At 45.8% G+C, this 23,204-nt stretch overlaps 1 protein-coding gene across 2 annotated transcripts in view; it reads right to left on the reverse strand.

Annotated features, from left to right (window-relative positions):
- The window catches only part of DMRT1 (doublesex and mab-3 related transcription factor 1), a 57,360-nt gene extending 34,918 nt beyond the window's left edge, over nucleotides 1-22,442 (reverse strand). For both annotated transcript variants that reach the window (XM_065663010.1, XM_065663011.1), the window contains exons 1-3: nucleotides 22,113-22,442; nucleotides 19,273-19,456; nucleotides 377-660 (exon numbers count right to left, since the gene is read on the reverse strand). In XM_065663010.1, the coding sequence (XP_065519082.1) occupies nucleotides 377-660; nucleotides 19,273-19,456; nucleotides 22,113-22,397 (753 nt within the window). In that variant the 5' untranslated portion in view covers nucleotides 22,398-22,442. The remainder of the gene's footprint in view (nucleotides 1-376; nucleotides 661-19,272; nucleotides 19,457-22,112) is intronic.
- Nucleotides 22,443-23,204: the final 762 nt, after the last annotated feature.

Raw genomic sequence — 23,204 nt, forward strand, 5'->3', positions numbered from 1 at the left:
AAAGCAGGTTCCTGAAGAGGGAAGTCTCTCAGAAATGACACCTGAAGCTTCCAGGATGCTATTTTGGGTAATTCAGTTGGACTCCTTCTCCAGAAAACAATTCATAATCTCATATGTCGTAACACGAAAGACAAAATCAAGTGGGTGGCCTTTATCTGTGCTTGTGGCAACCTACCTATACCTGTATCATTGCTTTCATTGTGCTCCATCATAATTGCCACAGCTAATTCTCCTAACATGGGTCCTAATCCCACCCAGAAATCTGGTTCTGGTTTTGCACTGCCATTAAACCAGGAAACAGTAGGTTAGAATCAGGCCCTAGAAACAGGTTATCATTCACCTCGGTCTTCCCTGTAACACCTCTGTAACATCATACCTGCCACTGTTTTCCCGACTGGCTTGGCATGTAAGTTGCTGGGAGGCTTCGAAGGCTGTTTTTCATGGCCGACCCTACAATTGTACCCCCATTGTCACTTGAGGAAGACTCACTGGCCACTGCCATTTGGTACTGGGAGTAGTTGTACAGGTTGTTATAGTAAGGATACAGGGACGGCTGGTAAAAACTGCTGTAGTAGGCGGAGTCCACAACCAAATCAGACGTGCTCTCCAAGTGCCCTCTGCTGGGAATGGAAGGGATGTCCTGAATGAGCATCCGCCCCTCTGGAAAAGAAAACAAGAAGCCATTATGAGACAGGAGGCTCCATGAAGACCATTACATTTCACCTGCTGATGAGCTACTACTCCTGAAGTAGTACTCTCCAGTACTCTCTGGACAGAGAGTAGTAAATAGGAAGAGGGGGGAGCTGAAAGGGAAACACGGCTGGATGTTTGGTAGAAACTCACATGGACTGACTTCCACACAAAGCCTGATACCACCACCTACATACACCAGAGACTGCAAAACAGGACACAAAGCCAACTGCAGGTTAAGATGATGTTCTGAGTCTTCCAGCAGCATCGGGTGAGCTGGTGATGATGTACACCAGCTAAGGCTGCAGCCCCCTATTACTCTTACATTGTAACAGCGTGCCAAGTCTCTTTCAACCTCCTGGAAGCAGAAAGACTCTAGCTACAGGACCCCTCTCCAGCCAGTTTCCTGCAGGTGAGAAGACACCTTCTGAACATGCCTCTGGAAAAGGACAAACAGCCACAAAGCCAAAAGAAGCTGCAGCAGGGAAAGCACCCCATGATCAGCGAAGGTGTCTGAAAAACCCACATTCTACCTCTGAGTGAGCAGAGCAAGGCCCTGCCCAGACTTCATACCCGAATTTAACTTCTGTTTACCCACAGAACCACAGAGCAGAACAAGTTCCCACACCACTGGCAAAAGAGGAGGAGGATGGGATTGCTCATGACTTGCTGCCTGCACTCCGGTGCGCTGCCAGACTGCAGGCCAGCCGTCTGCACTCCCCGCAGGCTGTCCCCACAAATGTCTGCTCCCCTGCTGTTCCCTAGGCGAGGGGGCTTCTCAAGGATGTTTTAAGTCCCATTTTCCTCACTCTAGTGTCTAGTGCGACACTTGTGAGGATGAAAAAGGAAGATGCTTGTCGGTACCGCACCGCAGCCAAGCTCTCTCTGGCACGCTGCATCAGCTGCCTGGCTGAGCCAGCCACAGCAATAAACAGCCACAACCTCAGAGAGCCTAACTACATGGTGAATACACGTTTACGTATTTAACAAGGGAGCAACTGTAAATCCTGCCATCCTTGCAGCTCTGGTTCTACCTCACATCCCTGTTACCCTGCCCTGCACCAACCCTTACACAGTGTTTGCAGCATAATGATCCCTTCTGCAAGGAGCTCCTGCTCTTCCTATGTTGTTGTTTAACTCTACCATGGAGAAGTAGAGGATGTGGCCTAAAGCATACTTGTTAGCTCTCAAAGGTTATCATGTGGAGATGAAGCAGCATGGACAATAGGCACGTATGAAATAGCACCCCTAATAGGGATGCCAAGCACGCATTGCCTGGTTTGTCTTGCATCTTTTGGTGTATCTGTACCTTGGTTACATACCTGAAAAATGAACACAGGCATTTACCAGCTTCTCAGAGTCATGGTAACAGCTTCTAGCGTACTACACACTAGATCAAATGATCAGTTTTACCGGTTACTACCAATTGCAATGCAATTCTGTTTCACTTCTGCAGCTGTAATGAAAGCTGTCCGCAATCACAGATCCTTCCAGGTCGCTAAATTGTGCAGTGCCCCCATTCAGCTCTTTCTGACATTTTGTTGACATCAATGAACTATACCCATTTATTATTAGCAAAATGTTTTATGCCTCCTGCATCTGATTTTTCTGCCCCACAGCCCTATCTGAATGAGAAACAAGCCAGCTGGCCTTTTTCATTGCGAGCACCTCTTAGATTTGTACATAGGAGTCCACAATGCCACAAAAAAACCTTCACAGTTTTTGAGCTTCCATATTTTCATGAGATTTTATGATTGCTATTGTTCTGCTTCTGTGCAGGCCTCTCTTCTTTTGTCAGTGTCTTTGATAAAACCAGAACTTAGACCACTGGCACTGAAAAGCCAGCAGTTCTGACAAATCATAGCCCAAGCCTGACCCACCCCTCAGACTTAGCTCCCAAATAAAGCTGCAGTCTAATTGTTCTGCTTTTCATAATGTAAAAGAGAAGCCAAATGCAAAATCCTCCAATATGTTCCCTGCTGGGATACAAATTTCATGAGACAGAAATATAGAAGGCAGCCAGCCACAGAACTTCTGTCAGGGCTGTGCTATGCTGCACAGATGTGCAGTTTCTTCTGAGACCTCTGCAGTGTCTTTCCACTTGCAGTGCATCATACGAAGCGGTAACACTTTCCACGAAGAATGCTAGCACCAGGAACATGGGGCCTCTACATGTACACACGAAAGGTGAGCCACCTTGAGGTGCGAGCAGCTCAGCTGGGGCGGAGGAGAATGTAGCAGGTTCTGCTGCAACTTTTGGAAAGGTCTCATGCACTACACATGGGACAAGATGGGCTAGGATATAACAGAGACCTGACCATAGCTACACACAAAATTGTACAAACGTCCTTGATGTGTCTGTGATGTTCCAGTGGCTGGTAGTCCTACAGCTCCTTTGCAAAGAGCAAGCAGCAGTGACGGTCTTCTGCTGCATTAAATAGGTGCAAAAAAATACCGAACAAACCAAAACCCCTTTTTGCTGTTTCTTTTCCACTTTTACCTCTCATCTGTGGCTGAGGCTACCATGATTTGCATGGACGTGCAAAGGGGTTGACCTGTTGCGACCCACTTCTCCTTTATCTAACTGCACAACAGCTGCCACCAGTTCAGTGCTCAGTGTTGTTATGAATCCACCAGAATGGTCCTCTGCTTTCCTTCTGCTGTCCCTCCGCTCTCCAATAGCTTCTACAGTAGTATCAGCTGCCCTCTCAATACTCAACACTGAGTTTGCAGAGCCATTCACCTGCTCATTCAGACACCCATGCACCCGTACACATAAATCTCCAGGTGTCAGCAGCCTCAGGCATTTTCCTCTTACATACATGGAATTATGGAATCCATGGTCTTCGTAACATCCCTTGCACACAGTCCTTCTGAGCTGCAGCCACACCACAGGGACGTGCCCCAGCAGATTAGCAATAAAAACAGGAGCCATGGGAAAAGGGAAAGTTCAAGTGAAGGGATAGACACAACCAGCTCAATACAGAACAAGGAACTCCAGCCACAGTGATGGAAAGACAGCCAGAAGAGTTAATCTTCCCTAAATCTCAAGCCACATCATGCTTCTGAAGATGGAAGGACTGGCAGCACCTGACAAAGAACAGGAGAAAGCTTCAACTCACACTTTCCCCTGAATTTAGAGGGTGAGATTTTCTTTGATGTCATGGTCTGGGACAAGTCTTTGACATTTTTCTGTGGCATCTGGAGATTTGGTGCTTCCCTCTGGAGAAGACAGATGCCTCACACAAGACATACCCTTGTGCCATCTGGACTTTGGGCAGATGCCAGGTCAGACCAGGTCAAAGCACCCCAAAGGTTACTCTAAACTCCTTGCAGTGTTTCACCAGCCAGCCAGAGGGAAGGATGCCTCTGGAGAGCTGAGCAAGTCTTTGGTGACTCCAGCACACAATGGGTCAAGGGCAGGTCTGCAGACCTACAGCTCTTACCCCATCCAGCCTGGCTGATCATGTCACCTCCTACTACTAACGCATACATCATACATACACAACACACATAAAATATACACAAACTGTAAATACATGAAGGGCAAAGAGTTTTGCTATTAATGGAGAACGCCCTGAAAGTCTTGACTTTTTTTTCTGAGCAATGAAAGCTCAGGAAGAAAAACATATCAGACCAGCCAGTACCTTCGAAGAAGTGCTAACTGCCAATGGGAGCAGAATTAAGGGCCAAAGAACACTGCTAAACTCTCCCAGCGATAAAGCAAGGCACTTGGAGATCTGCCCAGAGAAGACTATGTTTATTGTATGCCCAGGGGAGTTTTTGCCCTCTCTATGCCAGCTCTCTCCAGACGAAGTGTGGCAGTCAGCTGATGTGCAAGCACACCACTCCTAGGCAGCAGCAGCATCCTCAGGCATGACCACCATTTGCAGAACACGGCAGATCTATTGGAAGCTGTGGCTGTAACTAAATTTTAATTAGCTGGGGTTCCTCTTGCCTCCTTCTTCTGGAGTAATTCTTGACTCCTACCTACAGGCTGAACCTTCCCACAGCCTCACCACTGGTCACTCAGCAAGCAAGGTGTCCTTAATGGAAGCTGTCAGTCTTTTTCCACCACCGAAGAGAGAACACCAAGGATAAGAAAGCAGCTTTCGGCTGTTGCTGTGGTTTGTTGCTTGGGTTGGTTTGTTTGTTTGTTTTCCCAAGTGTAATTCAACACAGCTGCATGGCTCTCCTGGCAAGGAGAGGGTCCTCCCCTGCCTCAGAACTTGCCAAGTTATGACACCCGCACATGGCAGGCAGCCCTGAGGTTCACTGCTCTAAGGGAAGCAATTTTTAAGAGGAATTAAGCTGTCAACAAGGCAACTGCTGCTGTACCATCAGGCTGCCACTCTGTCCCTACACCTGCTTTTTAAAACCAGAGGGCTGCTGCAGGAGCTAGGCTCATGCCTTAGCTGTCTTGACCCTTTACATGGAAAAAATGAGAAAAGCTCCTGGGTCTTTCCCCTGCCACTACACACTAACTTTAACATTCTGCAAGTTGCAAACAGGACACAAAAATATGGGACTGAATATGTACAAGAAGGAATAGAATTAGAAGCACAAAAAAAAAAAAGAATGGGTAAAATTCTCACTCGGTTTCTGTAACACCCGATCTACAATCTAGGGCCACCAGAGGCTCTCCATGTGTGAGCAATGCTCTTGCAGTGAAACAGTTGTGCCCTTGGATCTCTAAGCTCTTTTCTATGTCTTTACCAACTCCCGTAGAGAACCGATGCTACTTTTTTTGCACTATGTACACAGTGTGAAATATGTCCCACTATTTCATAGAAGATCAATATGATGCACGATAAATACTGTTATTGATCTTGCAGTGTTGTAGACGACTCTCCAGCTCTATGGCATATTAATAGTAGTTAACCAGTAATTCATTTCAGGATAGCTGGGATTTTCTTCTAAGGAAGGTGAGTTCTTGGGGTCAGTTACATGCATGGGTCTTACACATTCAGTAACGCATGAGGATCTCCTGCCTTCACTTAGCAGAGCATGGTGGGAAACAAGTGGTCCAGTCCTCACTTAATGTAAACCAGTCTCAGACCATTTACTTCAATAAAGCTATAGCAATTTACATGAATTGCAGATACGCATGGCAAAATCAGTGCAGAAGCCAGCATACAGATCATTCTTTCCCTTCTTAGTTTTTGGGAGGGGAGGTGAAATGTCAGGGAACTTACAGGAATTTCCACCATTATCTCCACGACGCAAATGTGTTTTTAAGCATACACACTAAGAAATGCAAACACTGAAGTTCTGTCTCTAGCATTCACTCACTCTGTATATAAGCATGTGGTATTTTCTATACCTACTGATACTGTTAGGGCCAGTTACACATTTTATTATATGTTGGTAACAGTAACTCAAACATTTAAATATCCCTGGGCAAGCCTCCAGTGCTAAGGTCCAATGGTACAGAGTCCATATTATCAGATCTTCTCAGCATCTAAAACAGGGTGGTAGCATGCAACTGCCTACTAAGAATGGTTACTGGACCCCACTTGGCTATCTAGGGGAGAGTATTAGTCAGTTTAGGATGCACACACACCAGGAACAGTTGTAAGAATCAGGATAGCACATACAATCACGTATCAATGTCTGGGAGTATGCATCGGCACAGTTCAATTTACTCGTGTGACCATAACAACTGATTAGTTTCCATGTGATTGTATATTTTAGGAAAGGAATTGTATATGCAGTGTGGCAATTAGGACAATTTCACTGTCTGCATATACTGACTTGAGTTCTTATATGCACCTATGATTAGCAGTTTTCATTTCTTCTATGCCTACAGAGACTCTCCGCGTACACAGAGAGACCACTGAAAATGCAGGAGAATTGTAAGTACTCAAGTTAACATGTTTTCTCAAGGAGTGGGAAGGCATAGCCATTGACCAGTGAGCAGTGTTCAGCTTCTGGTAGTTTACATTTCCTGTAGTTTTCAATTCACAATGACTGTTTTTATCACTGTAGTGTTAATATTTTCCTGCAAACCAGTTTCTGTGTCAGCAGACATTAAAAAATAATCAGTCAGGAAACACTTGTCTTCAGACCTCAGGAGTTTTGGATCTGTACCTGACAATTTTCCTTTGCTCAGTATGTAAAGCATCAGTACGCTCGCATTAACTAGTCTGGCAATACTAAGTCTCGCAATGTGCTAGTTCAGTTCATAGCTGGCTTTGAGGTTGGACAATAGCCTTGAATGAGGCTGGTGTGAAATCACTCCCCAACACCATAATCAGAAACACTGGAACAATATGTTTCTCCCACCAGACAATCATGACAGAGCTATTTCAGATGTTAAAGAAAGCTGTCTTTCTGCTGAGACACTCTGCCTCCCAAGGAACAAAACCTGAACGCTTGCTCTGCCTCTGAGAGGAGTATTTCTGTTCTCTTCCCGTTAAAAGTTGCAGATTATCTTCAGTTCCAGTGTTGAACTTTCAGCTTGCTATAAAGTTAATGTGCTAGACAATGTTCATTCCAGGCAAGACCGTGGGGCTGTGTATTTTCTGCCACCCCCAAAAAAGGCCATTATCTGTAATTACCCATTACCATGCATAATTATTTCTTCTATTCTGTCTACGGTCCCCAGGACTTTATGCTGTTACAGCTCACTGCACTATCTTATCAAATTTGTTAAGGAAGCTTTTTTGACCTTTTGAGCACTTGTCACCACACATACAAAAGCCAGCAGTAAATTGTCTAAGCATGTAGTGTGTGATTTATTATTTGCACCCTGCATAGTGATACCGCACAAAATATTACACACTAACACCTTCCTATTCCCACTTCCTGCTTTAGCTAAAATGAGAAAAGGAAGGAAACCTCTTTAGTGAGAGAACGAAGGGAATGGGAAGAGGCTGGAGAATCTCAACAGCAATTTGAGGAACAGGACAGCAACACTCAACTGAGCCTGAACATCAGGCTTTGGAGAAGGTCCCAGCTGCTCTTCTCTCCAATGCCACCTTTCAACTTTCTTCTCTCCCTCCCCAGAGCCTGATTCCACCATTTTGGCCAATTCCACCATTTCATACCTGTGTAACTCTGCTGAACAATACAATACTCTTTCACACAGAAGCCCAGTTACTGCTCCTTCAGAAAGCAGAGAGAGAGCTTTAAATACCTTCCCCTATCAATTTACAGCTTCTGCCAATGCAGTACAGGTTCCTAAAAGGCACATTTGGCCCAATATGAGATTCACAGGGATAGCCCTCTATGGATTCAGATGTGAGTGCACAAAGGACCAGGTTTTCATCTACGCTGCTCTCAAAGCCCTCTGTGAAGGACCAGACACTGACTCTGCATCCCAGTACTATTTGTTTCAGCTAACAGCCTCACCATACTACAGGTCCACACACTATGTCCCTCTTCTTTAAACAGACACTGGGATGTGTCAGACAGGAGCCGTAGGGTCTGATTCCTTCTCAAGAAAACAAGAGCTGACTCCCTGAATCCTGATTTTTGTTTTCCCCTTAGTCCTCTACCAGTATTCTTCCAAAGGTGCCTTATCTTAAAACTTCTCTTTTGAACGCTTCTGTGTATAAAACTCTTAACCCATATCACTACCTGAAGAAATGTAAGATGTTACTGTTCAGCAAATTCTAGTAAAACCCCCTAATTTTAATGCTTTTGAACTGTGTGATTAGAAAACCTTCCCAAACACAAGAAAATCTGACATAACTTTCTTGCCATCATGACAAATAAAGGTACTCACTTTGGACTACAAGTGCGCAGTATAAATTACTACAGCATGAGGTATGCAGAATCAGGCCTTTCAGATCTGCCAGTGAAAGCTTCTCCCTAAAAGCAGAGTGAAAAAACATGGGCCCTAGATTTCTGAAAGCATCCCTGAATTCAGACCCTAAGACATGGCTACCTGAACCACTGCTGTGAGGACAAACCTCTCCTCTGTGTTTCTCTATTTTGCAGGCCTTGGGCCATCAGTCTGTGTTGGCTCTCAGACAGCGGGGAGGTGGAAACCTTGACAGTGGTACAAGGAAGAGTCAGTCTGCAATTAGTCCGCTGAGCCATCAAGTAGAAATGAAGAGCAGAGTGTGCAGAGAAGGGGAGCTTGCATTCATACCCTTGTCCCAGAGGCCCATTTCTGAGACATACGGGGATGTCCTACTTGAACTCACCTATGGAAAACCAACTCTGTAGTCCTTTCAATTGTTTTGGCCAGAAAGCTTTTGAGAAATGCATGTTTCTTCCTCCCTTCCCCAATTGCCAGCAACCCCATCTCAAGCTCAAACACCAAATCCAGCAGTTTTCCTCCTTGTTTGAGACTGCCTGAACAGCCCTGGATGCCCAGCCGTGCTCTGACTAACATCTATTAGAGGGGGAGGTCGAAAAATCTGTTATCAGCTATATCAGATGCGTGGGCTAAAAGCAGCTGTGTCTCCAGGCTAAAGAGAATAAATCATAGCCAAAACAGTTTACTGCTACCACAGTCTGTAAGCATCTCTCTGACCATACCCAGGGAACACAGTTGCTCAGCAAATATATGCCTTTCTTTTCAAAGCAGAAAGACATTTTTTTCCTAAAAAAAAAAAATAAAAAAATAAAAAAATAAAAAAAATAAAAAAGGAAAAACATGGAGTGCATCAACTCTGATCCTCTTGCAGGCTCCTGGCCTCTTCCTTGCAGCTGAAGTACACAAAGACTGATATACCCCTCACCTTATCACAGCTAAGCGTCACCCATGCACCTGCCATGTGCCAACTCTTATGAGTCTTTCCACCTCCTCTCAGCACCCCAAGACAAAATAAGCAGTCATCACACCTTTCCTGCAGCAGCTCTCTGACAGCCAGGGCAGAGTCCCGGTGTCTCCAACACCCCTCACCTGACACAGCCGCTGGACCATGAGTTCAGCTGGTATCATCGGTAAGGAGCAGGCATAATGGCAGCAGTGTTTGCAGGCACATGGCATGTGTTCTGGGACAGGAGATGGCTGTATCCACCAAGACACCAATGGCTGTGCTGTCCTGCTTCTTAGGGATTACTCCACTGCCAGAATACCTGTTTTTACCCCAAAGGAACAGCATTACTCTTTTCTCCCCTGTAGGAATAACTCTGGATGCTCATTTGAGCAAAGCAGAAAAAGCCTTTGTAGTTCCACCTATGAAGGGCTAAACCAGTCCTAAGTGGGACAGCACATGTTACCAAGAACAACATGTGACAAGAAGGAGGCACTCTAGGATAAAAGGTATGCAGCACGGACTTGACATTCAAGAAAATCTGTGAGACACTGGAACTAAAGTTATTGTTACCATCCTGCTGGAGCTCCACAGTGGATGTACCCAACACACAAGCTTTTCACGGGATTCTGCATCTGCATGCTGTTTCTGTTCACATCAAAACCTATCCCACGAAATGACACAGAAAATTCAACTTCAGCTGACAAAAGCACAATCAATCATACTGGGCATTAATTAAATCTTAGATAAGCACGTCATTGAAGGACAAAAACTTTTGTTGAAACTGCTGTCTCTCACTCCAGGACATGCTTTCTGGTTTTTTAACAATTTGTGTGTCTCCTGCCTGAGCCTTTCCAAGATAAAGCCTAGGTGTGCAGGTCCAGACCATGGCTAAAGCCCCCCCACTAGCTATAAGGAGAAATGTAGGGAATAGTATGAATGTGGCAAACAGATGCAATACCTCCTTTGCCCCCTCTCCCATCCTTACATTGCTTTTTGGTTCGGTGATGCTCCAGAGCCTGGTGTGGCATGCCTACTTAATAACCACCAACAGGCTCCCCTCCATTATCCATTTTGAGCCCACTCTCTGGTATGCACAATGTTCCCAGCGAAGAAGCCCCACAAGCACCTCAGCAATTTCAGCCACAATCACCAAACCTCCTTCCCATCACTATAGATCTGCCTGGGAGTGCTGTACCAGTCCTTGGTCATCCTATTCCACCAACAATCAGCACAGTGCCCTCCATGGATACCAGGTTCTCTGCAGTGACAATGTTTCCTAGGGACAGACTTCTCTGTTCTTCACTTCTGGTATGGGTTAAAGTGGCTCTTGTTTGGCCGTGAGCGTTACTCCAACCAAACCTTACTGCAGTGCACTTTTGTTTTCTGCACTGCTTGCCAGTGCATGCACCTTTCTATCCCCTAGCAAGATGACCTGTGACAATTCCAGGCTTGCTTCCAAGATACCTGTGGGAGGACCACAGAGTTTACAGCCAAAAGCAGGTCCCTGTGAGACGTCTCCAAAAACACCATGTTGATTCCCCGTTCAGACAGATAGGATCATCCTTCTTTAAAACCATGTAACACATACAATATTGATTTTCTGTCAATTCAGTGTCCTAAGCAAGATGTCAAGGGATACAAAAATCAAATGCTTCACATAATCTGACTGCATCAGTATGTCACTTTGTCAAGTAATTTTTGTAATGATTACTAAGTCGGCAGAATCTTTTACCAATAAACTTCCATTAATTCACATTGTACGAGCATCCTTTAACAGCTGCATTTCTCCCCCTACTGCACATTTCAGTTTGCTGTGCACTGTTCCACTGTTTTCATGAAAGCTGATGTCAGGCTGATGGATTTATAGCCACCCATCCTACCACACTCACTTTTCTTAAATACTGGCATGACACTAGCTTTCCAGGCCTTAGGAATTTCCCCAGTGTTAAATGACTTAGTGGAAATCAGCATTAATGGACCAGAGAGATTCTCAGCCAATTCTTCTGTTGGGTTTGGGTTGGGTTTTGTTTTTTTAATACTGCATTAACTGCGTAACTGTAAGTTATCCAATCCTGCTGGTTTCCATTAATGCTGTAAATGAAAGCAGAATGTCACCATCCCCTTTTATTCAAAGTAAAGATCATAAAAAAATATTAAGCATTTTCCCCTCTTTTTCTCACGTATAGTTTTTTCTACATGAGGTCAAATTACTGTTAACTCTGTGTATGTGTGTTCCTAATAAAATTCCAAACCCTCCCAATTTTAAGATTTTTAATTAATTATAAGCTTCATACAAAACACTATTTTTTTAAAGAAAAAATGTGATTTGGGAGGGAAAAAAAAAAAAAAAGGAAGGAGAAAGCCCATCCAGAAGACTGAAGCTTGGTGTAGTAAGTTTCAGTTATACACACAACCCCAATCCAGCTCTAGCTAAGAAGAGCTGAAATACCACCAACTTCAGTGGAACTGGAGAAGGTGTATTTTGTTCACATTTAGCATACACTTCACAAAAATGATCTGCTGCAAGCATCTAGTATGCAACTTAAAAATCCTCCTAATATGTCTGAAGAATAAAACTTGCAGAAAGTCATTTTTACTTCCACAATTACTGCAAGCTTCAGGCCCTCAATAACACGTCTACAGCAGCAAATCCCACTCTCAACATCTTCTGCCAGGGACTAGAGTAAAGTAGTTGATATGAGCTGGGGGGTAATGTTTATTCTTTCCTTACTTGCACTTTTGGTCTTTATGATACACCTTTAGAGAACATATAAACATATCAGCAAAAAAACAATGGCTTTAGTAAAGAAAAAGCACTCAAAATCTCTGATCATGGCTTTGTATCTGTGAAAATGCAAGGTACTATTTCAATGCTCTCGCATATGTTTGACCATGCTGAACTGAGACAGCAGGATTATCTACATATCTAAAATTATTAGCATGCGTAACAGCTAATGGGTTCAGAACCAATAAAATTAGTGCTTCAGAAAATTATAAGTGTGAGAAACAAGTGCCATTTTCAATCTTCAGTATAACAGCTGGGAGTATGTCTGCTATGTGTACATATATGTATGTATACGTTACCTTTCATCTTGAGAGAGAAATTTACAAACATTTAACTCCCTGCATTCAGACATACAACATGCTACTCATATGTGCAATGGGAGCAAAACTCAAAATCAGCTTGGAACAAAAAAGTGGGAGAAATTAAAAGAGAAAGGAAATTACGAAAGAAACCAAATTTCTAGACAGTGATGGAAAACAGCCCAGACACCTGCAGGCACAAAGAAGCAAACTGAGAGGAGGAGAAAGAAACTCAATGTGGATTAAATGTAAGGAGATTTAAGTCATTAACGAGAGATCAAAGAGAACATTACAAGGGAGGGAAGGCTTTACAAGTGTCTGAGATAGGAGACCTTGGAGGAAATACGACTTTGTTAAAATCACTATGGCTTACACTAAAAATAATAGAGGGAGTAGGATGATGGTTGGAATTAGCTGGAGTCCCTGCTTGGTTATAAGCTCTATGATGACAGAAATCCAAAAGGTTGCTAAAAAAGACCAACTAGAAATAACAGGAGGGCTTTTCACTCGCCTAACACATGATGGAAAAATTAGTATCAGGAGTGGTGAAGAACTGCTGCAGACATCCACTGGGTCTTGGCAAGTAAGCAAAAATTACATGCATGTGCATCACTTTTGCACACAATAGCCAGTGCTGCACGGATGCAGCTGTATTTGCACTCATAAAATCTGCTACCATGCAAATGCAAATTGATCACTAATGAATTTTTTTTCATGCACAGCTGACAGACAGAAATGCATAGCGACTAGAACAACAGTGGCTTACATCAGCTGAGGTTCAGTTGTGACCAGAACTATAGGCATCCAAGTCAGCAAATTGTGGCCTATCCTGTAAACAGTAGAAATAGTATGAATAAAGATTACCAGCAGGAACTGAGAAAAAATTAAATCATAAAGTAATTAAGCATCCAGTCTCACCACAAAAGAAGATAAGCTTAGTGCTTAACTGACTCCACAAGCTCTTCAGCAAAACACAGAAGTACATGAACGATGTTTGTACTTAAGTAACTGAGCTATTCACAACTATGACTTAGACTAGCAGTTACTAAAACTAAGGAGAAAGTTTAGCAAAGTACAGGAAAATAACAAAAAGAAGAGGAATTAGAAGCAGCACATGATAAGCATTCCTACAAAAGCAACCTTCAAAACTGCACTTTAGCTGCCACGTCATTAAATGACAAATCTACTGAAAATGGAAAATGGGCCAACAGGCTGAATTAGGAAGTCATTTGATGAATAAAGTGAATGAAAGCAATATTCAAGGTATAAGAAAGCATGTGAAAAAAAGAAAACTGAAGAAATCATGTTAGCTAAGGAAGCGTGCAGTACTCCTTCACTCCCCACATATCTTTTCTAAAAACAAAAAGCCCCACACATACAGATAAGTCATAATAACTGTTTCAAGGACACAGAAGGAACAAGAGTTTAGCTGCAGATAGTGTAATAATGTGCCCACAGAAATTTCTTAGTACATCTTCTGTTCCTGCTCCATTCCTTATCTCAAGTGTTCATAATGACAAATGGAAAGCACAAGCCAGCACAGACAGCTCTCCAAACTTGAATGTACATATGCAAATGTCAGCGTGACAGAAGAAGAGCTTCCAAGGCCCAAAGAACAATGGGGGCTGCCCATGAGCCCCACTTGCGTTTGGTGGGAAGAGAAGCCCAAGCAGCCGGGTGCCAAGACAGGGTACACTGTGAAGTCCAGTCAGCACACAGGAAACACCACTCAGCAGGAACCTCGCTTAACTATTAGCTCTACATCTGGAAATCAACCCTGTTGTGAGAAAGTTGCACAGAATGATGCTGTGATCACGAAAAGCCCCAGGGTGACTTTTTTTGTAGGGGAACAAAATCTATTCCCAGTTCTTTAGGAGAAAAACACTCTTCTGAAATGTGAATGGAGAGACACCTGCTGAGCCGCCCATGTGTCTTCTCCTCCACCCCTCTGGCCAAAAGGTGGTCAGAGAAGCCCTGGGGCTGAGCAGCCCTTCTCTCTCACAGTATGCAGGTCTGGGTAGGTCACAGCTGGTCCCACATCACCCCTGCTTCCCTGGTAACACTGCAGAAAGCTCTCCCCAGACCCTGCATGAGCCCTGCACACCGCTTGCACAGAAGAAGAAAAGCAATCTTCTCTGAAGTTTTCCAAATCTCTTTTACACTAGAATTCATTTTTAAAGTTCCACTGGAGCTTCAGACAGGACTGAAATCCTGAAAGAGAAAAAAAACACCTTCTTCATTACCTCTGGACTTAACTCCGAAAACTGGCACCAGTCCTACCTGCTTCACCAACACAACAGAAATATCACACTTTTGGCAGAGTCTGTGCCTCGCTGAATAAACACCTACAGCACTTCAGACCTTAGTTCAGTTAGAACACAGACACCTACACACACATACATACACACAGGTACACACACATGAAGCTGCAAAGACGATGGACGAATATTGCTTGAAAGGAGGAGTAGGAAAAGTGCAAGCTTTGCAAGCTGCAGGCCCCAGAACTACTGGAGAATTAACTGGAAACATCTAGCTAGGGATGCAGAACCCTGTAACATTATGATTCATTTAACAGTCCAACAATGACCATATGCAGTGAATCATACAGGAGATGACAAAGCTGCAGGAGATTTCTGTCATCTAGTTTAATCTGCACATTGATCAGAGTTTACCCCCATATTAATCACTTGAGATCATAATCTAACACACTCTTAAACACCTCTCCTGATTATGCTTCACTTACCCCCTTGTCCTTATACAGGTCACCCCACTGCTAATTGCACTTCTAGTTAGGAGAAAAAGTGTCTACTGTCTAATTTAATTTTGTCTTTTAGTTTCAAGCCGTTGCTCCTTGTTATGCTGTCTCAAGCACTGTAAATAATCCCTCCCCCTCCTCCATATTATTACCTCTCAAATATTTATAGACTGTTATATCCACCCTTAGTCTCCTTTTCTACAAGCCGTACATCATTTTTGTCACCCTTCCCTCTATCCTTTCAGATTTATCTATGTCCTTTTATAATGAGATGCTCAAAACTCCTTTGCAGCGTTCCCAAGTACGGCAAAACCAAAGCAGCAGAGGCAGAAATATCCCCCTTGCTCCTCAAGCAATGCCTTTTTAAACACCTCTGAGCAAAACTCAAGTGATTTCAGTAGGAACTGAAAATTACAAAGCCATGGCCGCTACACTGCAGAGTGCTTTGTTCATCACATAGCCATTACAGTTCAGAAATTAAAAAAGCCTGTTAGGAGAGAGTTTTATTCTAAACCAAGGCAGAATAGTTCAAAACGAAACGCTCCCTGAATATTTACTTAGTCCAGCTGGAAGAGATTTAACAACTGAGAAAATTGCCATACAGCCAGAAGACCATCTCCAGCAACGACTTCCCAATACAAAGTGTAACTTGCACTGTGGAAATAGTGACAATGCAAGGGAAGTGAGGTTGCTCACAAACTCTTACAAGAAGCATATGCAAACGTGATTCTTATTCTGTCATTTTAACTGCAACCAACTGAAGAAAAACATCATGGATGGAAAGGTATTAGTTATTCACAGGTGAAGGATGCAAAACTTGTTCCTTTGCCAGCTCTATAACTGAGTAAAGAAACCATGTTCGACTACGCTCTTTATTTTGAACAGAGATTTGTTGGCTGTGGGTGAAGCTCAGGAAAAGTACCACGAAGCAATGGATATGGCTGCTTGGCTCTTGGTATTGGAGGAGAGTTGGCAGGACCAGGAGGCAACTGGCAACTTAAATCTGGTGAAGAAGTAGCAGTGGGCGCAGCAAAACAAAATCATCATTAGAAAGTAACGAGACAAAGATAAAGCGAATAAGCAAGATAATGGACTAGTACCCACTGCAGACTTCATGTTAGTCCTGGAACAGGCAGGTAAAGCAGTTATTGCTTACTTCTCCTTACTTGTGCTCAGGCCTTCTGTGGCTACTGCCACCTGAACTAGGAATCCTCTCCACCTCCTGGCAACCTTCATGATGCTAATGTTCTGCTGAAATCTACTGCAGGTGTAGTCATCAAGCGCTTTTAGCCAAAACAGTCAGGATTCCTTTCCTAGGCTTGCAAATACTGAGCAGCATCGAGTCTGGCTGAACTTCAAATTTCAATCTGCTGACTTAGTATCAATACAAAAATGTAGGAATTTCACAGACTCTCAGGAAAGTTTAGCTTGGAAAAGACCTCTGGAAGCTAGCTGGCCCGAACTCACAGCAGGGCTGGGTCATGTTGCTTGCGGACCATCTGGCTGAGTTTTGAGTTTTCCCAACCTCTCTGGGCAAACCATTCCAACGCTTAAGCACTCTCACAGCAAAATGTACATGGCAGCTTTCTTGTGCTGTCCATCAGTTGACTAAAATGAGACTTTTCTGACAAAACTGAAATTCTCACAGGACGTAACAGTATAGTGTAAAGATTTAAAAGGGCTTCCTTTCAAAAAGAAGATCTCTCCCCTGTTAAAAAAACAGGTCATGGTTTATCCCAGTTATAGCAACTATTTTTTTGTACCTCTTTAGCTATGCAGCATAACATCTACAAGGTCACGGCATCCATTTCTGAAATCAGAGTACAGTGTCGCAGAAAAGGTCAATGCAAAAGGTAACACCAAAAAAGCAAAGAAGGGTAAAGAAGGCAAGGTATAGTTTTCAGAGGCATCCAGGGCATTGCGAGTTCAAAGGGATCTCAGTACCATCATTCATTAGGCATAGTTATTACTGTTGACCCCCATACAGTCTGTATTTATAAGCAGATAAAACCCCATCTGTTCCTCAAGGAGTTTCAAAGTGAAAGCAGCACCCACTTAAAGAAATGTAAAAAGAACACTATTTTGTTTCCATCACACTTAATAAATGTAGCAAAGGGAAATAACAAGTGCAAGCTTATTACTCACAACTGCTGGCAATGATATGTTTACTTTGTCAAGCAGTGATACTACAAAGGCACTTGAATAACACCATTACTAATGGTCATTTCAAAGCCAATGGGAAATTGATCACTGCAGAGCATAGGAGCAGGAGCTGGCATTTAGCATCATACAGTAATCCTGCCTACATGGGATGCTTCTAAATTAGGCCAACATGAGTGCAGAGCAGCAGAAAGACATTGAGGTGCTAGAGAGCGTCCAGAGAAGGGCAACAAAGCTGGTGAAGGGTCTGGAGAATAAGTCTGACGAGGAACAGGGAAGAACCCAGGTTTTATAAACTGTGCATGTCTGAAAGGCATGTTTTAAATGCCTCACCATAGTCTTCTTCTGAGTTTTACACACTAGTTAACCTAACAAGATGTACTTACCCTACAGAAGGAAAAGCAATTACTTCAGATGCCCTGGGATCACGATTTTGTGCTGCTGTGTACAATTAAATGGCCTTTGCTCTCACTAACCCACAAACTTTTACGCAGGTAAATGCGCAGAAACTGCAAAACCAGATTGGAAGAGTTTTTCTGGTAATGCCCTGTGATCATGATCTGCTCCCTTCCAAATAGCCTGCAAACTGCCAATTTGCTTTTGAGTGTGGAAGATACGCTCCATCCAAAGTACAGATAGTTTCCAAGCCTTACATGGTAAATGCACAAACCCCTACACTGTGACAATGATAATTCATTTTTCCCCTTTTCGAAAACAGCATGTCATGAAGGGATCTGAAAAATTGTCTCCGGCCTCTCCAGGTGTCACAGGATTTCTGGTCTGCCAATAAAAAGGATACAGCGAGGAAAGACTCTCTGGCACTATGTCTGATTTGTGTGACTCCTTCACACATTACTCCTCTGCTGGCAAACAATGCTCTGCATGATGGGAGTCCAAAGAAAAACTGCTCTTGTGAAGCTAAGCTTACAGGAAGAACAGAATTACCACTGTCAAAACCATCTCTTGCCCAGTTTAATGCATGTTGTACAGGAGACACTGCACTCCCAGGAGCCACTAGTTCCCCTGGGGCTTGCAGGGAGCTGCTGACCTCCCTACCATAAAGGGTTTTGCTCTCTGCCTACCTTAATGATTACTGTAAACTCTTGCAAAATCAGCACCTCTGCCTAACAAACTGAGACACTGTGACATTCGCTCTCACAGGGTCTCTTGCTTTTCTTGCTGTTGAGGGTATCAGTAAAATGATAAAACAATGATACAAGAATCTTTGAGTACCTTGTCCTGAAACAACTTGACACCTAAACCAAGAACTTCATGTCACATCACACCTGACAGTTTCCTATCTAACAAAGATCTTTATATGATAAATAAAACAAAAGCATCAAAATACTTAAGTAGTATTCCTCACTGAAAAAATCACTTTCTAGCATTTTCTGTAGTCCACCACACCTGGCCAGAACTCACTGAAGTACCACATAAAGTCATATAAGTTAAGTAGATCTCTGCTGCTGGGGTCAATCCTGTTATCTACATACTTGGCTCCCATACAGCGCTGAAAACTCCAGTTTTCGAGAGGATACACAGCCAGACGACTGTGGAAGGAACACGTTTTGGGAGAAAGGTGAAAAGCTCCTCATAAATCTCCACCTGCAAGTACACACCTTATTAAAGTCAGTTAGTTACAGTGCCAGCTTGTACCAAACTAATTTTGATTTTGACGTAAAAATAATCAGTTAAGATATGAAAGACTTATCCTGGGTTCTACCCTTTGGATAACTGTACCAACACTGCACCACCACTCTTGAAGAGGGACTCTCCATAACCCCAATGTTGCAGAGAGGGAAAAAAGGCAGGCGTAAGCAGCATCAATCCTTGCCCGCAGCAGTGACCATCGCTCTCCCAGCACCTTACCTGATGGTACGCCAGCTGCCGTCATGGATGTACTTGTGGAGTGCGCAGGGTTGCCACTTTCCAACAAGAGACAAGAGCTGCCACCACTGTTCTTCTTCACGAATGTCTCGGGAGCACTGGGCAGGGGCACTGGGTGGCTGATGCCCAGTTCCTCTTCCTGAGCTTGCTGCCTTCTCAGTGCAACCTGAGACCAAGAAGGTAAGACATAGTGCATGTTCTACGGCTTGAGCACAATTTATAACTGCAACAACAGATGACCCAAACTCAAGGCTGCTTTTAACTCTTGGTACTCTGCATGGTGTTGATGTTACTGCTAGTGGGTAGACGAAGATATAAAGGAGGTTATAAGGCTATTTAAAACCACCTGTTTTGGCTCCCAAACATACATGAACAAACCTATGAAATGTTAGTGCCACATACATCTTCCTTCAGTTACACCACATGAAGATGTATTAAAGCTGATTGCACTCATGCAATGCAGTTGCTCTTGAACAAAGCATACTGTGCAAAATGCAAAATTCACCAGCTTTCAGGACTCCGCTGTGCCTCTTCACCAATATAAAGCAGCTCTTTGTGAGAGCTTACACCTGCAATCTACTGCTCTGTACAAGCCTGCTTGTCTTCCTCACTGGCTCTTTGCTAGAAATCTATCCTTTCAAGGAAATTTCAGTGCACAGTACACTGTGCACAGACCGCCACCATGGAAGAAGCACAGCAAACACGGGGAACCATTCTGCAAGCTTCTCAGCCAGCGTCACACATATTGCAGTTAACTGGCTGGTCCTGGAGCAGCGGGAGCTCCCCACTTCTTTCCCAACACTGGTGATGTTCCAAAGCCTAGCAAGCACTGGCCAAGCCCACAGGCACCATCCAGTCTGGACATGGGTGCAGAGAAACCATACTGGTTGCTTACTGAATATGCAGAGGAACCCTTCTGCCTCATTTGAACAGGCAGATCAGTTTTGCACACCTGCTGAGCTGTGATACATGTCCAGGGGGTATATAGACTATGATGGGTGCCTTACAGCTACCTAACCTGCAACTTACCAGGTGACTGATTTGTATGCGTATCTGAACCTTGGAAATCCATCCCAGATTACAGACTGGGATCATGTGCTATTCTTGCTCAAAATTCTCCTGGGTAACTTGGGAGAGGACCTTCCTGCATTTCCGTGTTAAACAGCAACATTCTTCTAACACAGATGTGCAATAAATACCATTAGAAAAATTAATAATAGCTCTTGCAGTAGAGACATCCCGAACAGGAGGTGCAGACTTGCAAATACCACGGGTAACTTTGACTTCACAAGCCAATAACCTTGACCTGTAAAATTCCACCCGTGCCAAGGGGCTTACTGCAGAAATATATCGTAAGGGGTAAGACAGACTTTCAACATGTAACTCCTGCAAAGATAAGGTTTAGCTAGGGAGGTTTTCAAAGCCGCTTTCAAATACAAGGCAGGGAAGAGAAAACCCCCAGTAGGTCCACCTCCAGAACCCACTAGCAGGAGGCGTCACCACCTGACAGAAGCTGCTGGGCAGCATTGGAACAGTCTGTGCAGAAGAGGACACTTGTGCGGCGAACAGCCCATTTTGTGCTCCCTCCCCCAACGCAGGCAGCAAAAGGATCCATGTTTATTATTCCCTGGTTTGCAGCAGGCAGAGAAGGTGCATGTAACTTGGGATGTAACAGCAATTTCTGGGCTGCCATGAAACGGTCAAGGAGGAATTGTTTAAATGAAAGAAAGCTTCCAGGGGGTTCAGAGGACATTTAGCATACCTGCACTGAATAATTAAATAAAAAAGTGCGGGAGGATTTAATGCAACGTTTCTAAAGGTTTTGAAGTCTGTCAGTGGGACACTGATTTTATGTGGGATCTCAAGCTCTGAGCACACATTAACTGCAAACTGATGGTGGGTCTGATACCACTCCTTCACTCGCACAAGCAATTCTAACGCCCTGCACTTCGCCTGCAACGAGGACGCCCAACCCCACTCCCAGAAGTCAAGCACACCGGTAGCCATTACACTCGCAGAACTCCTCTTAATGAAAGTTTCCAGATGGGGATCGTAAGGACTAACACAGCCGTCTTCTACCCTGCCCCGAGGAGTTGCGGCTTCAGAGGGACTACCTAACAAAAACGTTATTCCTACACAGAACTGGGTGCAGCTTGGTTTCTTACCGAATGCTATTATGTCCTCAGTTGTAACAAGACCCACCTACACAGCTGTTTACAGAGCCGCTCTATGCAAAACAAGGACAACGCCGTTCAAAGTAAAAAACCAAAAACACACCAAAACCAAGCAAAACCCCAACAAACAAACAAACAAAAAGTAATTTTACGGATGCGTTCAACTAACGCCTCAGGAAAAGCAGCTATAGCGAATCTAAAACCACCACTGGAAAACACTCTGGCTAACCAATTATTTGGCTAGATTATTCATTATCTACTTAAAACCGAGTTGGAAGCCGGCAATTCGTTAGCACCAAGTTTCGCAGGGCAGGACCGCGGACACGCGGTCAGGCGTGCTCCGAGGTGAGCCTCACACGCCCGCCGCGGCCGCTCCGGGCGCGCCGTGACTTCACCCCACCCGCCTTCAGCGCACCTCCCGTTTTTATTTGAAAACCAATAAATACATGAACGTTTTACTCCAGTAACGGAAGGAGGCGGCGGGGTACCTCCGGCCCGGCCGCGCCGCCGGTCTGCTGCGGGCGCCAGACCCCGCAGGCCGCGGAGGAGCCGACCCCGCCGCCCGCACCCTCCGGGCGTACAGCCCAGCGCAGCCCACCCCGGCCCGGGCAGCCCCCGCTGCGGCGGCGGCCGCCCCGCCAGGCTCACCTGCGCTGCCATCACCCGCTGCCGCTCGGCGATGAGGCTGCACTTCTTGCACTGGCAGTCCCGCCACATGCAGAACCGCTTGTGCCCCTTCAGCGGCGAGGAGTAGCCGTGGTTGCGGCAGCGGGCACACTTGGGCAGACGCGGCGGCTTCTTCCCCACCGCGGCGACGACCCTGTCCGCCGGGGCGGCCGCCATGAGGGCCGCCGCCTTCCCGAAGCCGCCCGCCTTGTCCCCCGGCCCCGCGGCGTCCGAGGGCTTGCTGCAGGACGCGGAGTCACCGGGCATCGCGGCGGGCCCGGGCTGGGCGCGCCTCGGCCGCGCCTCGGCCCTTCCCGCCACGCCCGGCACTGCCCCGCAGCCTCCCCCCCCGCCGCGGCCCCCGCCCCGCCGCCCGTCGGTGCGGCCGCGGGGCCCGCTCCCCGCCGCGGGGCAGGCGCTGGGGGGGGGGAGCGGCCACCCGCACCGGCCCGCTCCTCCCTCCGGCCGGGGCGGCCCCGCCGCGGGAACAGCCAGCTCCCGCGCGGGCCGGGCGGCGCGCCCGTCGGGTGCCCGCGGCGCCCGGCTCAGCCGCGCTGCCCGCATGTCCCGTGCGACGAGTCGTCACCGGTCGGCAGCGGCCCCACAGCCCCCCTCCCGCCCGGCCGGGGCAGGGGCAGGGGCAGGCCCGGGCCCCGTCTATGGCGGTGGCCGGGCACGCCGGGGGCCGTAGCGGCCGTGTCTGAGCCCTGTGTTGGCCTGTGTTGGGCAGGCTGCGCGCACACGGCGTGGCCCGGGGAGAGGTGCGAGCCCCACGTGAAGCAGCCGGGTGGCCGCAGCTCAGCTGCCGTCCTTCGTGCGACACCCCTGGAGCGGGGTAGCGTGCGCTCGTGCCCCTCACCCGGTTTAACACGCTGCGGTGGGTGTCCGGGGGGGCAGGCGATCCCGACAAGTACAGGCAGTGACACCGCGTTGACAGCTCGGTAACCAGCGCTTCTGGATCAGGCCTGGGCGGCTGGAGCAGCCGTGGTCTGCACACGGGGGAAGATGCATTTCTTTTTTGCGTAGGCTCCCTTTCCAACTTAGCACGGTGTGATTTATGGACCCCTGCAGCTC

This window comes from Lathamus discolor, chromosome Z, assembly GCF_037157495.1.
Source record: "Lathamus discolor isolate bLatDis1 chromosome Z, bLatDis1.hap1, whole genome shotgun sequence".
NCBI lineage: Eukaryota > Metazoa > Chordata > Aves > Psittaciformes > Psittacidae > Lathamus > Lathamus discolor.